We start from the raw sequence: 15213 nt of genomic DNA, 5'->3' as shown, positions 1-15213 counted from the left end.
GATCTCATGCGTGAAGTGGTCACACACCTGTTCACGATCGTCGTTGTCCCTGTCGCTAGAGTCATGGTCAGGTCGTATAAGCTATCAGCAAGTTGTGAGCTTTGGTTACAATATTGTGATATTTGTGATATTTTTCCACTTCACTTACAAAAGGTGAAAATCTATTCTTTTGCCAAGGGGCTCTATAGGGCGTGCGAGACGGAGATTCTGTTGGCAGACGTTGGCCGTTTGTTCCAGTTTTGTTTGTGTTATCTGATCCAGGACGGTAGCTCGAAGGGTGGGATGGTTCAGGACGAGGATTCGACTGAGATGGTCCCGGAGAATTATTTGATTGGGATGGCCCAGGACGGTAATTCGAAGGGTGGGATGGGTCGGGACGAGAGTCCGACTGAGATGGTCCAGGAGAATTACTTGATTGGGATGGTCCAGGAGGAGAATGTGACTGCGACGGTTCGGGAGGATGCTGATTCCGGAAACTGGATCGAGCCTGACACTAAGGTAAGATATATGAAAGCCAAGCACTAGAAACTAAGTACGCACCACAGGGTCCGCCAGTCTGTACGACGGAAATATTTTCCTGGCATAACTCATCTCGGCATTAACATTGACACGAGATAATGTGCGATTTTTGCAGCTGGACAAGAAATAGCGACCTGCGGATTGTGCATGAAGTTCATCCTATATTGGGATGTCAGTAGATTACATTCAACAAGAATGGATGTTTTACCTTATATCTATCGCGTTCTGCTCGAAGTTGCTCGATTTGGGAAGTTAATGGCCCATTTTCCGAAGATCCCTAGATAGTTCTTGTCAGAATGGCTGAGAAAAAGTCCATACTGAAGACGAACCTTGAGAGAATCTCTTTCCCGTATAAGGCTTGCTACTTCTTGTTCTAATGCAGTGACACGTCCTTGTTTTTGTTCGTATTGCTCACGCAACTTGGTTACAGTATGTTGGAGAGCAAGGGTGCCACCCTCCGGAGGAACTCGAGATTTTAGCTGATTCCTCTCATGAGTGACAGCTGCTATCTCGGTTTGTAGTGTCACTAAGCAAGCCTGAATACGCGAGTTTGTGAGCTTTTCTTCTGCGTTCTGAGCTTGTAGTCCTGTGATGGATTCCCGCAGGGCTTGTATTTCATGCGTTCCGGCAGATCCAATCTGCTTTTTGAGGTAAGGAAATTACATTGTGATGGGAGAAACACTTTACCTGAATCTCATGTGCCTGTTTGAGCGAAACAATTTCTTGCGCCTTCTGGGACAGTGTTTCCTGCGTAAAGTAATTCCTCTTGCTGAAGCACATTAGCGAGTCACTGAAACCCGTACCTGAAGCTTGTAATAGTCTTCTTCCAGATTATTAAAGCGGGTCTAAATCAAAGATAAGTATCGTCAAGTCAAGAAGATGTTTTGTTTGAGGACCTTGGTGACATGATCTGACTGGTAGCTGAGTAAACGACTACGGTCTTGCGAGGCTAAGGACTGACAGAGAAGTGAGCCGATAGCGAAATGTAAATACAAGTAAAGGTACTTTGAGCGTGGCATTCTCCGCTAGTAGTTTCTCCATCATTTCAGAAGGATGCTAGACAGAAAACAGGTGAACCGTGACAAAAGACCCGCGATAGGAGCAATGATTTTACCTTCTCAAGATCCTTGATTTTTTGCTCTAGAGTGTGAATTCGTGCGGCACGAGCCTGGCATAGAACATTTGAGCAGTTCATATTAACGCAAATTGATCACTTGAACTTACCCCAGTTTCATCCTTCAGTTTGCGCAGAGTAACTCGATCTGCTTCAACCTTGGACTAACATGATTATTAGTCGATGTACATGTGTCTCACGCGATGGGAACGAACTTACTTTTTCTGTCGCCAAAGTTGCGTTTAGCTCTTGTTTCTCTGACTCGAGTGTTTGAATTTTGAATTTCAGAACTTGCGCATGCGATCCCTTGGCAGATTATGCATGAAGATACAAAAGCAAAATTCGGCTTTAATCTACCTGATTTTCATCCCGGAACTTCTTTAGTGCAGCACGATCTGCGTCAATTTGAGGCTAATAGAACGAAAGGATCAGTCGTCAAAAGTCTGTATTGCAATGAGAGCCTGCCTTTTCGGCTGCCGCGTTTGCCTCCAATCGTCGTTTTTCTACCTCCAACACTTGGATCATAGAATCCAACGTCTGTGCATGTGAGTCCCGGGAAGCAAGACATGCTTCTAGATCCTTGACTCTTTCTTCGAGCTGGTTTGTTTGGATCTTCCCAGCCTGACATAGATACATTGAGTAATGATATCTGGCGTAACACTAACTTCCTCCTTACTTTAGATTTCTCTTTGAGTTCCTTCAGTGCAGCACGATCGGCTTCAATTTGCGGCTGGACACATAAGTTAAGTTGGTTGAGGCCAGTTGATGGGAATGTAGATACACACCTTCTCTGCAGTTGCACTTGTTTCAAGTTGTCTTTTTTCCCTTTCCAAAGTCAAAATTTTCTTGTCGAGTGATTCCACGTGCGAGTTATTTGAAGCCAGAGTGTGCTGCAAATCGTTGACTGTTTCCTCAAGCTGATGTATTCGTGCTGCCCCCGCCTAAGGTGCAACTGTTCAACATTGTGAGAGCATATCATTACGCCCTGACTCACACCGGTTTCTTCCCTCAGTTTCTTCAATGCTGCACGGTCAGCTTTTATGTTTGACTGATGATACAGACACATAGATTAGTACAAATTGACTGCTAACAGCATTGAGAACTAACCTTTTCCGTTGCAAAACTTTCCTTGAGCTGTCTTTTTTCCGTCTCCAGACTTCGTATCATATCACCAAGTGAAACTGCATGCGAGTCCTTGAAAGTGATGCTTTCCTCGAATTCCTTGATTCTTTGCTCAAACTGTTCAACCTGCACTGTCCTGGCCTAACGCGACACTCATGAGAAGCTGAAAGTAGATTATTGGGCTTTTCACATACCTTGGATTCATCCCCGAGTTTCTTCACCATAGAAAGGTCAGAGGCAAACTCCCAACCAATATAGAAGTGTGAAAAGCCTACGTTCTCCGCCGCCATCATGCTTGCCTCAAGCTGGGCCTTCTCCGTGTGTAAGGTTCGAATGGTAGAGTCAAGATCGTGGACTTTTTGTTTCAGATCAAGAATTTCTGTGATTTGCGCCTGGTAATGAGAGTATGAAGATGTAAAGGCAGAAAGATAGAGAACATGAAAAGGTCAGAGGCACCTTCCAACCAATATAGAAGTGAGGCAAACCTACGTTCTCCGCCGCCGTCATGCTTGCCTCAAGCTGGGCCTTCTCCATATGTAAGGTTCGAATGGTTGAGTTTAGCGCTTCAAAATTCAAGTTCTTGGCAGCAATACTGGCGTCAAGATCGTGGACTTTTTGTTTCAGATCTAGAATTTCTGTGGTTTGCGCCTGGTAATCAAAGTATGAAGACGAAAAGGCAGAAAGACAGGAACATGACCTACTGTACTTTTATGTTGAAGCTTCTGGTGCGCAGTACGATCTGCGATGATTTGGGGCTGAGGGTCATTAAGTCAGTGTTTGCGCCGTCCTTCACCATGAAATCCACCTTATCTGCCGCTGCTGCTGCCTCGAGCCGCCTTTTCTCTGACTCCAGTGTTTGAATCGTTGAATTCAGTGTCTGATTGTGTTAGCCCATTTCGGCGTTTGACAGATTCCCGACTTACTGTAGTTTCATCTCGTAATTTGTCTAACGCAGCGCGATCAGCTTCGAGGAATTCCTGGGGATGATACATAAGGCATGAGCAGTATTATTGACACTGTGAGCATACCTTCTCTGTCACTGCAGCTGTTTCCAGTTGTCTTTTCTCCCTTTCCAAAGTCAAAATTTTCGTGTCGAGTGATTCCGTGTGCGATTTATTCGAAGCCAGAGTGTGCTGCAAATCGTTGACTGTTTCCTCAAGCTGCTGTATTCGTGCTGCCCCGGCCTAAGGTGCAACTGTTCAACATTGTGAGAGCATATCAATATTACGCCCTGACTCACACCGGTTTCTTCCCTCAGTTTCTTCAATGCTGCACGGTCAGCTTCTATGTTTGACTGATGATACACACATAGATTAGTACAAATTGACTGCTAACAGCATTGAGAACTAACCTTTTCCACCGCAGCACTTTCCTGGAGCTGTCTTTTCTCCATCTCCAGACTTTGTATCGTATTACCAAGCGTAAGTGTATGCGAGTCCTTGAGAGTAATGCTTTCCTGAAACTCCTTGATTCTTTGCTCAAACTGTTCAACCTACACTGTCCTGGCCTAACGTGACACTCATGAGAAGCTGAAAGTAGATTATTGGGCTTTTCACATACCTTGGATTCATCCCCGAGTTTCTTCACCATAGAAAGGTCAGAGGCAAACTTCCAACCCTTCTAACCGACATAGAAGTAAGGAAGAACCTACATTCTTCGCCGCCGTCACGTTTGCCTCAAGCTGGGCCCTCTTTGTCTCTAACGCTTGAAATTTGGAGTTGAGTGTTTGCATTTGCGAGTCTTTGGCGACAATGCTAGTGTCGAGATCTTTGACTTGTTTTTCGTATCGGAGAATCTGCGTCTGAATACACACATAGATTAGTACAAATTGACTGCTGATAGCATTGAGAGCTAACCTTTTCCACCGCGACACTTTCCTGGAGCTGTCTTTTCTCCATCTCCAGACTTTGTATCGTATTTCCAAGCGTAAGTGTATGCGAGTCCTTGAGAGTGATGCTTTCCTCAAATTCCTTGATTCTTTGCTCAAACTGTTCGACCTGCACTGTCCTGGCCTAACGCAACACTCATGAGAAGAATAGTAGATCATTGGGCCTTTCACATACCTTAGATTTATCGCCAAGTTTCTTTACCATAGAAAGGTCAGAGCTTCCAACCCTTCCTACCGACATAGAAGTAAGGAAAAACCTACATTCTTCGCCGCCGTCATGTTTGCCTCAAGCTGGGCCCTCTTTGTCTCTAACGCTTGAATTTTGGAGTTGAGTGTTTGCATTTGCAAGTCTTTGGTGACAATGCTAGTGTCGAGATCTTTGATTTGTTTTTCGTATCGGAGAATCTGCGTCTGAAGATGACTTGTTAATAACACGATAACCGCTGACAAAGTCTTACTTACCTTGCTTTCGTTTCGACATTTATTAAGCACTACATCAGTTCGAAGCTACGAAGACCGCAATTAAGCTAGATGAACACATTTAGATCTTTTAGAAGAACTTACTTTATTCTCCTTGAGCTCATTTTGGGCTTCGACCAATTTGGCCATAAGGTTTTCTATTTCGGATTCCTTCGCCGTAGCTTTTTGACCAAGCTTCTCGTTTAGTCGTTTGATCTCCTCGTTGACAGCTTCTACTGATCGAGTTGCATTGGCCACTTCCACCTGGGGAGAGTAGTGAGTGGCTTACTCAACTGTTGATATTTGAGGAGAACGCACCTTCGAATTCTTCAGTTCTTCGTTCATTATGTCCGAGTTTTGCTGTGAGAGCAGATAAACTATGGTATCCTACGTGAAGGCGAGTCATGTGTTTTGAAGACTTACTATTGCATTCTTCAATTCCTCACGCAATGCATCCGCATCTCGCTGTGAAGGCAGATGAACTTGAGTGAGTGCCAACGCAATTGATATTTGAAGAAATCGCCACCTTTGATTTCTTCAGTTCTTCGTCCAGAGTATCCGAGGTTTGCTATGAGAGCAGATGAAATCTAGAATCCTACGCGACAGCGAACGTGTGGTCTGAAGGCTTACCTTTGTATTCTTCAGTTCCTTACGCAATCCATCCGCATCTCGCTGTGGAGGTAATGAACTTCAGTGAAAGCAAAGCAAAGCTCCGGGTCACATACCCTGACTTCAGCGGCGTTTTCCTGCAGGTTCGTAGTTAAAGCCGTCAGAGTTGCAATGATTTTGCCTTTGTCAAGGATGTCCTCCTGCGATGGAAACGTAAACCCGAATGTTCAGGAACATGAGCGACATTCTTACCCTCAATTTCCGTCGTTCTACGTCTCCGGAATCTTCTTTTTCTTTCGGTCGAGGATGTTGCAAGGTAGGGTCTTGAACAGCATTTGGGCCTTTCTGCAATTACAAGATGAGGTTAACGAGAGCACAATAAATCGAAGGATATCATACCTCTAGCTCCTGTTGCAAAAATTGTATCCGTTCTTCGTTCTCAACTAGTTGCTGTCTCACAATTACAGGTAAAACCTCTCGTTCGACTACGCGTTCGACCACTCGAACTTTGAACTTTAAACAATAAGGATTAGAGCGAGCTCGCACAATGAGAAAATGGTAACTCACATCTGTTACTTTGTTCGGCCTCTCACTAATGTTCTCGTTCTGACTGGAAGAAGACTGGGTGTCTTCAAGATCGCACGAACTAAGTTTTCTACGACGGTTCAGAGAACTCGTTGAAGAAGTCGCACATTCGTTGACAGTGTCGGTGTCCTCCACGGTACGTCGAATGAGCCTTAATCTTTGACAAAGATGGGAGGCTGGGGCCGGCGCGTCAGAATCGTTAGTAGTCGGTGGTTCATTGGAGGCGGGAGTGCCATCCATGGGATGATCCATGATAGCACGCTGGAAGCACTAGTACCAGTACTCACTAAATCGTCCCAGCCTTGACAAGACAAAGAAACTAAATATGACGAAACGCTCATATCGGTAGCACAAAGGGGAAGGCGCTTAGATGAGATATCATCAACGACGACTAGCACTATTTGTCCCTGCTTGGTTTGATCACTGAATGAGGCGGAGACGCGCCAAGCTCGACGCGCGCATCGCACATGTACAGGTCACAGTTTGTGTCAATTGACATGTACAGAAATATTAATATTGTAGAAGAAAGATCAATCTGAAAAGAGTAGTCAGGTATATATCAAAGAAATTGCATATAAGTTGGTCTGGTCTATAATAACTCTAGATTAACAAAGTATTTGCCATCGTTATTCAGCTACCATGGCCAATGAAGTCGATAAGAAGGAGGAGCAACCGCACGCTTCTCTTTGGCAACGACTTGTACACTCCGTTGAATAGTGCACGAAAAAATAGGCTTCTGATGAACTTCGGCGCGACATAGAGAGCAGCATGTCACTACGAGATTGGAAGGACTGCGAGCCTTGGTTCGAAAATCGTTGATTCTCTGTCGGCTGAGGCAGCGGGCACAAAACGAATGTCCACAGGGCAATCTGAGCCGCAAGAAAATCAGGAGCAGCATCGACATCACATTCTCGAATACTCACACATACGGATCCCACAATAATTCATAGCAAATCGGGCAGCGGTACTCCTCTTCTCTAGCGGCTACGTCCGCCGCGTGTTTGTTTTTCAAGACCTGTAAACATCTTGACATGAGTGATAATTCGAAGTGTACGACTGCAACTTACAGCCTTTTCTTCGCGGGCTGAAGCAACTTCCCGACGAAGCAACTTAACTTCTTCAGCCTGGGCCCTCAATATATCAGATGAGTAGTCAAGATACATCCGCACTTCGTCGTGGAACTCGTCATCACGATCGTCTTCGTCAGTCAGTGGATGATGAGTTGGATCATCCGAGGAAATAGGATCGGCGATGGATAATGGGGTAGGAGAAATTGTGTCAAGTGGTGGTGAAACATTAATGACGTCGGCATTGAAAGCGATAGCAGAGTCCACATCAGTGGCATTGGGGGCAGAAAGAGGCGTGGGGTCCGAAATAACGCGTGTGGCAACCTGGACAGTTTTGCTTCGAGTAATCATGGGATGCCGGCGAGCGTAGGATGCACTTGGAGCCCGAGCAACCGAGCGACGCGCAGATTTCGATGTGGGAGTGGCACGGCCTCGCCCCATTTCTCAGAAAAAGAGTAGGTGAAATTGAGCCATAGAAAGAGGATACTCACGTCTTTATATATGCGAATTGGCCACACCTAAGCCTTTGTTCTTTGTTCTGCGATTATGCCTTGTTTCACGTGTATGTGCTTCAGGGTAGGCTCAGACCGCGGTCAGTGATTTGCGCACTAAATATCTGGGACATTGAGCAAGGCGGTGTTTGGTACATCTCGAAAGCTATGTATAAGGGGTTGATAGGCACTTGATAGTATGCATGGACATGACGATCGTATATTTATTTGTTTATTATGCAGGCGAGGATGATTGATTCTATTAAGTTTCTGCGGTGCACATGTTATTTCTCGAAAAAACAGTCTACGTATCTGATCAAGAAGATGGGAAGGATGTACGCAGACCAAATCTAGCAGAAACGTTAAACGGAACTCCGTACGTACACAAAATCTCTTACCTATACCTGTTTAGCAAGCTCGATTTTGGTAGCTTTATACGTCGCGGGAGCCCTTCTCATTAGAGGTGACGGGAGATACTTTTCCTACTTTCAAAGCGATATCTTCAATTGCGTGTTGAATTGTAAACGATGGAATGGGAGGCCTGCAAATAAAGGATTTGCACTTTGGGCATCGTCTTGTTCGTCCGGAACTATCTGCTGCTTGTTTCTCGTTGCTGATGCATCGAGAACACACCGTGTGGCCACATACCAAGCTAAACATGCGATCATCGTACAAGCGATGACAAAGGACATCACAAATGTAGACATACATGTGGGGATTCCATGCGAGATCATGGCACCCAGGGCACCAATGCTCACGTTCCTGCGTCAATTTGCTCAAACAAATTGTTTCTTGAAGTTTCTGGGAGAAAAGAACTATAAGCTTGAGTTATTGGGATGGACTCATCACTCACACTGCACTCCTCTTTCAGTACACTTATCTGTCGCCTTCTTCGCTGGATTTCTTCTTTCTGATCATTATATATCTTCTCCGAAGCTGAATGGAGGGCATCCAAGTGCTCAATCAGCTCGTCTCTCCCCCCTTGCCTTTGTCTTTTCAAATATTCATTCCGTCCAGAGGGGATCATGGGAAATTCATCGATGGAATCGATTTCGAGGGCAGGAGTGAATACAGGGATATCGAGGTCGGAGTCCAGAGTGGCATTTGGATTAGCGGAATTCGATGGGAAAACGGGGGAGGCGTCCATGATATGAAGATCACGTCCGCGAGTCTGGCAATAAGAGAAAAGATTCAGACGTTAATTGATCCTCGATATCGTAGACGTGATGAAGAAGAAAGAAACTACGGAAACCTTTAACGCTGTAACGGTCCTTAAAGCGCTCGTTTTGACATACGCGCGTGATCATATCAAGAGATTTTTCAAGGTAACAATTTCTGAAAAATCAATCAAATATCATTGCTGTTCTTGAGCCCAGTAAACATTCGTTGACAGACTACATAATTTTAGAGATTGACGTCAAGCACTACCGCGAGTTTTAGGAGACGCAGAGTCGAACTTGTAACCTTTGATCACTAGGTAAGGAAGAAATCTGAGGGTGAGATCAGCTTTCACGTATGTATATATATGACGATAATGAACAAACCTCGAGGGGCATAGGTCGTTATTGCCATCATCTGACTGTAGGTCATACCCGGGCCTTTCTTGAAAAGACGAGTGAGGAGTTGTACATGTAGAAGCCACACATGTTGTGCCTTTCGACGCCGGAACTCTTTTCATGGGCTTCCTCCCACATTTCTGGAAAAGATCAGGATATAGTGAAGGGATGTTGTCAACGTATCGAAACAGAATTCGAAAAGTTGGGTGGCGAGAACTTCGGGCAAGTATGACTCTTATGGAACCACTGCCTTCTTGGTCGCGAATAGTCTCCTTGTCGGACATGCCTGTCTGAGTTAGGAAGCCTAAGGAGCAGAGGATATAGGACCAAAAAAATATGCCATCTCCGTCGCCTGATGATTTGCAAAAATCGCACATGATACTGGCAATGCGAAGACGACGTTGAAACTTCTGAGGAGACATTGATCACAGTTCTCGAGGAACGAAATCATTACGCACCTGCTGTAATAGTGATCTCAAAGCTTGCTTGCGTTTGGTTTCGACATACGAAGTACCCGTTTTTTGGAAGTGGAGGGCATCACTGATGATTCAGTCTATTCTAGCTGCGAAGAGTCGTCGCCAATTGACTTTTGTGCTGATGCTTGGATAGGTGGTTTGTGCCGATTCAGCTAAAAGTTCAACGACCGCCTGGTTCCAGTCAGACAAACGAGTGGAGCCCGTCCAATCTAGTTGAACTACACCCATGCGGGGACCATGGACCTTCGGATCCGACCGGAATTGAGCAAGTTGTATCATCGATATGGGTTCCTTCACACAAGCCTCATATGTGTACTTCAATTGCATTGCGGCGTGAAGAATTTTTCGAGCCAGACACTACAAGGATTTGAGTTTGTGTGAACGGTAGAATGTGAGCAGAGAACAGACGTTGATTTCGGCACCCACGAATTCTGAATGATCCATGTTTGGGAAGTAAAAGATTGAAGGAGCATCATTCGGCGCACTGTTTTACTCATAACGCGAGATCTAGAGGAAGTTGAGAACAAGTACTAGTAAAAGAGAAGAAAAGGTAACAAAAGACATCAGAAGATCTGAAAGGGGTCGAAACCCGGACCGGCGCTAACCAGTGGTCACACACATGACCACAGCGATTAATCTCCTCGATGCCTTTCGTCCTGTGCAAATTCTCTTTCGATAACCGGATCTTTCCTTGCTGTAGCCGCCAGCTCTAGCGCTGCAGCTCCCTTTGATACTGTTCCACCTTGTTGCCAGTCAACTACACCACATTCCCTGTCCCTTTCATATTGACCACTTTCCTATAATCACTCCTAGTGGGTACACGTTCCCTGTCCCTTTCATATGAGCCACTTCGTTTCTCATAATCACTCCTAGTGGGTACGCGTTCCCTGTCTCTTTTATATGAACCACTTCCTGCACATCGATTTGCCGCAGGATTCCGCACCGACAAAATCGAAGTACCTTGCGAACTTCCCTTGCATCGCCTATCCTACTCGTCCCACTTGACACACGATATGACTACATCATCCTTCGCTGAAAGCGACGTCTCTCTTCACAATATGACTACATCATTCTTCGCTGAAACCGACATCTCTCTTGCTGACTCCACGGGCATGACGAGCTCCGAAGCCATGATCCAGCCAGGGCCTTTCATCGTTGCTCGTCCCAAAGGCAGCGCTCGTATGGCCAAGCTTGTTGTTATCGCTTGCCTGCCGTCACTTCCTAAGCCTACTACTCCTTATCAGTCCGAACTCGAGGACCAGAAGCTCAAAGGCATTCAATCGGGTACTTGTGCCACTGCAGAATCCGCTCCACTTACTCTCATTGACATGTCTGTCTTCGATTCTGCTGGCATCATAGCCCAGTTGGACAAGCAATCAAAAGGATCAATCCTACCTATATTGACAAAGGCGTCTCTTGATTTAAAGTCTCTCGATGGCTTTGAGGAGTTGCTAACGAGTCTGTTGATCAGCCGTGAACCGGAATGGGGATTCAAGGTGATATTCATTGTGGTTGGGAGTGCTTTACTTGGTGGGATTGTCATGTTTCTGGCGCTTGCCTTTCTTTAGTGTGATCCATGTTCACAACATACATAATTAGTTTATGTATATCGCAATTCCTTAGTAATTTTCTGTTGGGCTTAGTAACATATAGAACGACGCAATCTTGAATCTTTTGCGGTGCGATGGCTTAACAGAAGATTTAAATATATTAAATTGCAATGGTGTTACAAAGTGGCTGCCTTAAGTAGTCCGTTCCAGATAGAATCATACTACTTCACCCTAAGAACCAAAGTTAGATAGGTTACGAAGATCCTTAAGCTTTACTGACCAAGTTTAGACAAATCGCTTGTGAGGGAGATAATTCCCATCTCGCCGTGTGGCCTAACAACCAACCGGTTTCAATAAATTCTAATTCGCTAGAGAAGGCAGACGACACTGTCTTTGCCTGGAAACCCTGTTCCCAGAATCTTCGAAACGGATCAGGTGTGATCTGGTCAAAAGTGATTGGCAGACTTCTTTGTATCGCGAACCTAATTCTTCCATCCTGCTTGAATATGAACTGGATTCGGCCAGCAACCCACTCGAGGTGTAAATCTCCATTGGGATAAAAGCAAATGAAGGAATTACCCTTGCCTGGTGCCGATGGAATCCCGTAGTATTTTCCATACCCTGCATGGATCCGACTAAAACATTCAATTTCTCTTGTGCCAAGCAATGAAATCAGTTCTGAGGGAATGGGCACTGTGAACTGCGAGTGCTCAGAAGTCTCGAAGAGGTTTTCTGTGCATTCTTCCCAGTCGGCATGTGCTCTATCATCTTTGTTCAACCCGAAAGCCTTGTCAAGAAGCTGGCGTAAAACTTTCAATAAAGGAGGACAATTAGGACGTAGTAGCCAACGACGGAATGCAGAGCCTTTGCAAAAAGAGTGCAGTAAGGTGCTTTCAAATTGACCTTTAAGTAGGTCTATGAGTAAATGATAGTAGAAAGATTTAAAAATATCGCACCAATTTTATTGTTAATTGTGATACTCCTCAGCCGAGATATCAAACGCTCTCCAGGAAAGCACCAGAAATTATGCACCAGTCCGAAAAGATCCATGTAATCGAAGATATGGAAGCTAACATGGTGACTAGGAAGAATCCATCCAGGAAAATTAAGTTTCAGGCCAAGGAGGTGTTGTCGAAGGTATTCACGGAAATTTAACCGATCTTGGAGCGTCAATTTGTGCTTGGTCATCGCAATCAAAGCACAAGTGAGATATAGGGAAGTATCCAGAACCGAGCTCATTTCCGTAGCGTCGGATACTGCAGTAGGAGAACAAACCTGCCACATGCTCAATAATGCCAGTGGCAGGAAGATGGCGAATAATCGTCTCCAGTTATCTGCCTTTGGTGTTCCAGCTCTCGGAAGCCCTATGTATTCTGAAGGCTTTGAAATCCACGAAGGAACAGTCACCTCTCGTATAGCCTGGCTCACATGCTCAAGAACAGCAGGTGAATCCACGGGTGTCCAAGCAAGGGCATCCAACGGCTGCATCATGCGCTGCACAAATAGAGGCTCATCAAGTGGGAAGAACCGAAGAGATATGCACGACCTACCCATGTGATTACCTGGTGTATTAGAACCCGTTTGACTTCTCGCCTGGGCAGCTGTAAGGGGACTCGATTGAGGTCTATACAAACATATAACAAGGCATCGATGCCTTCTGTATTCAGGGCCTTAGCTAGTTTTTCTTTCCCTATATCGCTATTGTCGCATGGTGCCCAGAGAAGTTGATGAATATGACCAACACCAGTTGCAGAGTGCCAATTCATTCTCCTCGCCGTATCTTCCATCATTGTCCTTCTTTCAGCATCAGTAAGTGAACGACAAGCGATATTTCCATGAAATGTGTGAGATAGCACAGGAGATGCCCAGGGTGCCCGGGGAGGAGCAAACACGGTGGGTGTGAAGTGCGGCCAGATGAACGCCTGGTCTTCTTGAATGCCGTTCAAACGCTACGGTAACTTTGTCAATTCCTTCCGTGTGTGCGCTAATGAAATTAACTGACCCATTCAATTAGTGTGTTTACCATGTCATCCTTTGTCATATCGCTCTTTGTCACTAACACCTTCTTTACAATTTCATCAAATATCTGGGCAGGAAACACCATTAGGTCATTGCAGACGAACATCAAAGCTCCCCACTTCTTGCTCTTGAGTCTTGATCGCAGCTGTGCTTGCATTGAGTCTGTGGAGGGCCGTGACGAGGTGAGGAGATGATGTATGTCAACTAATTCCCGCTTATAGGCATCGATTTTCACCGAAAGACTTGTCATGCGCTGGTGACGAAGATGACGCAGATCATTTGAGAGGTGATCCCACTCCAGTACTGAAGTCACAGAATCCTCTTCGGCGGACTCTGCTTGTGCAGCGGGGGAAGAATTCACAAGAGATAATGGAGGAGGAGGCGTGAATTGATAACGGTGTGCTATCAAGGATACTGGTATTGTGCTTTTGTTCTTGGGTTCCTTTGTACTGCCAGGGTTGTCTAGGCGTAGTGCATCACAAAAAAAGTTTCTGAAAATATTTTTCAAGGCATGCATGGGATCGATGGTCACCTGTTTCGAGGGGCGAAAATAAGGTAATCGCCAGAATTCTGAGGATCGCACACCATAAAGATGCTCTATTCTTTCCCGTTCAGCACGACTCTCTGCTTTCTGCCATTTTTCTGCACCTTCCCGAAGATACTCGTCGTCGATTGCTTCCCAGTCTTCATAATTCACCGAGTCGAGGTAGGCTTTATGCCATGTTTGGCAAGTCGCGCAGTAGATATGTGAACCTATGTCCACCAGGCCAGCAAAGGGATGTGATGCTTTGGCATCCATGGAAATATTAGCTAGAATTACGCGGTGTGTGCGCTCATATGGTGTTTCTTGGTCATCAGACGAAGCACATTGGATACCCCTGGTGTACGCAATTAACATCTCATCTATAATTGGTCGTAGGTAGTGATTATATGCACCAGCTCTGGCATCAGGCTCCCGGGGGCCCTGGATGATTCCGGGGATGTAGACATAAGCCTGATCTTCACGAATTTCTAAGGGAAGATTCAGGCAGCTCATCGACATTATACCTGTCGAGTTGTGTTTGCCACCATGTAGATTCCCCTCGATGTTGAAAAAGTCCGCGTGGAACTTGAAGAACCAACGACTTTCCTTCCCTCTCTCACGTATGAAGAATTTTCCATCAGGACCCTTTAACTCAAAGTAGAACCGTCCACTGCAAGCACTTCCCTTATCTTCCGGAGGATGATCGTCCGAGATCTTCTCGCAGAATGCTTCGCCATATTGAGCAATTCCAGGAAGAGCGATGAAACGACCGAACCAATTCAGGAAGGAATAAACCTCGAAAGTCTTTATAGGCTTCCCGCTGTCCAGCAGCAAATGTTCGTTACAGGGTTCTGCGAGGGCCATTGGCCGATGGGAGCAAATTTCAGGATAGTTTGGTTCAGTAGAATCGTCGGAGAATTCAGGCGGATGTGTATAACTACATCGAGGACAAACTGCGTATACAGTCGTCTCAACATCGAGATTGAATTTCCACTCCAGCTGGCGGATGTCTTCGGGTATGTCTGAAAGTGTTTTGGATTGTAGGTCGGAAGTTCCACCTGGATGAAGTAACCCATAACTCATTGCAAAAATTTTGATTCCTTTTAGGACAAAACTAGACACTGTACGACCAACGCCCTCTAACAAGCGCAACATCAACGCTAATGTATACGCGACGAGGGTCGCTGTTGTATAGGCTGAAGATATATCAGAGGCAGCTACACCTGTGAAACAGA

At 45.4% G+C, this 15213-nt stretch overlaps 5 protein-coding genes across 5 annotated transcripts; 1 reads left to right on the top strand and 4 right to left on the bottom strand.

Annotated features, from left to right (window-relative positions):
• Window positions 1-7215: 7215 nt before the first annotated feature.
• Window positions 7216-7804, bottom strand: C8R40DRAFT_1171916 (uncharacterized protein; the record flags this gene model as incomplete). Its single annotated transcript, XM_046231792.1, has 2 exons — window positions 7216-7311; window positions 7364-7804. The coding sequence occupies 2 exons, from the start codon at window positions 7802-7804 to the stop codon at window positions 7216-7218; spliced, it is 537 nt and encodes a 178-aa protein (XP_046085083.1).
• A 482-nt stretch (window positions 7805-8286) lies between these two features.
• On the bottom strand, window positions 8287-9001 carry C8R40DRAFT_1070490 (uncharacterized protein; the record flags this gene model as incomplete). Its single annotated transcript, XM_046226234.1, has 3 exons — window positions 8287-8395; window positions 8564-8655; window positions 8708-9001. The coding sequence occupies 3 exons, from the start codon at window positions 8999-9001 to the stop codon at window positions 8287-8289; spliced, it is 495 nt and encodes a 164-aa protein (XP_046085082.1).
• Window positions 9002-9514: 513 nt separating this feature from the next.
• Window positions 9515-9823, bottom strand: C8R40DRAFT_991294 (uncharacterized protein; the record flags this gene model as incomplete). Its single annotated transcript, XM_046236725.1, has 1 exon — window positions 9515-9823. A coding segment is annotated over one exon (309 nt), but the record flags the coding sequence as incomplete, so codon positions are not given.
• Window positions 9824-10899: 1076 nt separating this feature from the next.
• C8R40DRAFT_1171915 (uncharacterized protein) lies at window positions 10900-11454 on the top strand (the record flags this gene model as incomplete). The annotated part of the gene is made up of 1 exon (XM_046231791.1): window positions 10900-11454. The coding sequence occupies one exon, from the start codon at window positions 10900-10902 to the stop codon at window positions 11452-11454; it is 555 nt and encodes a 184-aa protein (XP_046085080.1).
• Window positions 11455-12923: 1469 nt separating this feature from the next.
• C8R40DRAFT_1048238 (uncharacterized protein) lies at window positions 12924-13612 on the bottom strand (the record flags this gene model as incomplete). Its single annotated transcript, XM_046224487.1, has 2 exons — window positions 12924-13385; window positions 13439-13612. The coding sequence occupies 2 exons, from the start codon at window positions 13610-13612 to the stop codon at window positions 12924-12926; spliced, it is 636 nt and encodes a 211-aa protein (XP_046085079.1).
• Window positions 13613-15213: the final 1601 nt, after the last annotated feature.

Source organism: Lentinula edodes (assembly GCF_021015755.1).
Source record: "Lentinula edodes strain Le(Bin) 0899 ss11 chromosome Unknown C8R40scaffold_23, whole genome shotgun sequence".
Classification (NCBI taxonomy): domain Eukaryota; kingdom Fungi; phylum Basidiomycota; class Agaricomycetes; order Agaricales; family Omphalotaceae; genus Lentinula; species Lentinula edodes.
Note: the sequence above shows the minus strand (reverse complement) of the source record. Positions and strands in the feature narration are given on the sequence as shown.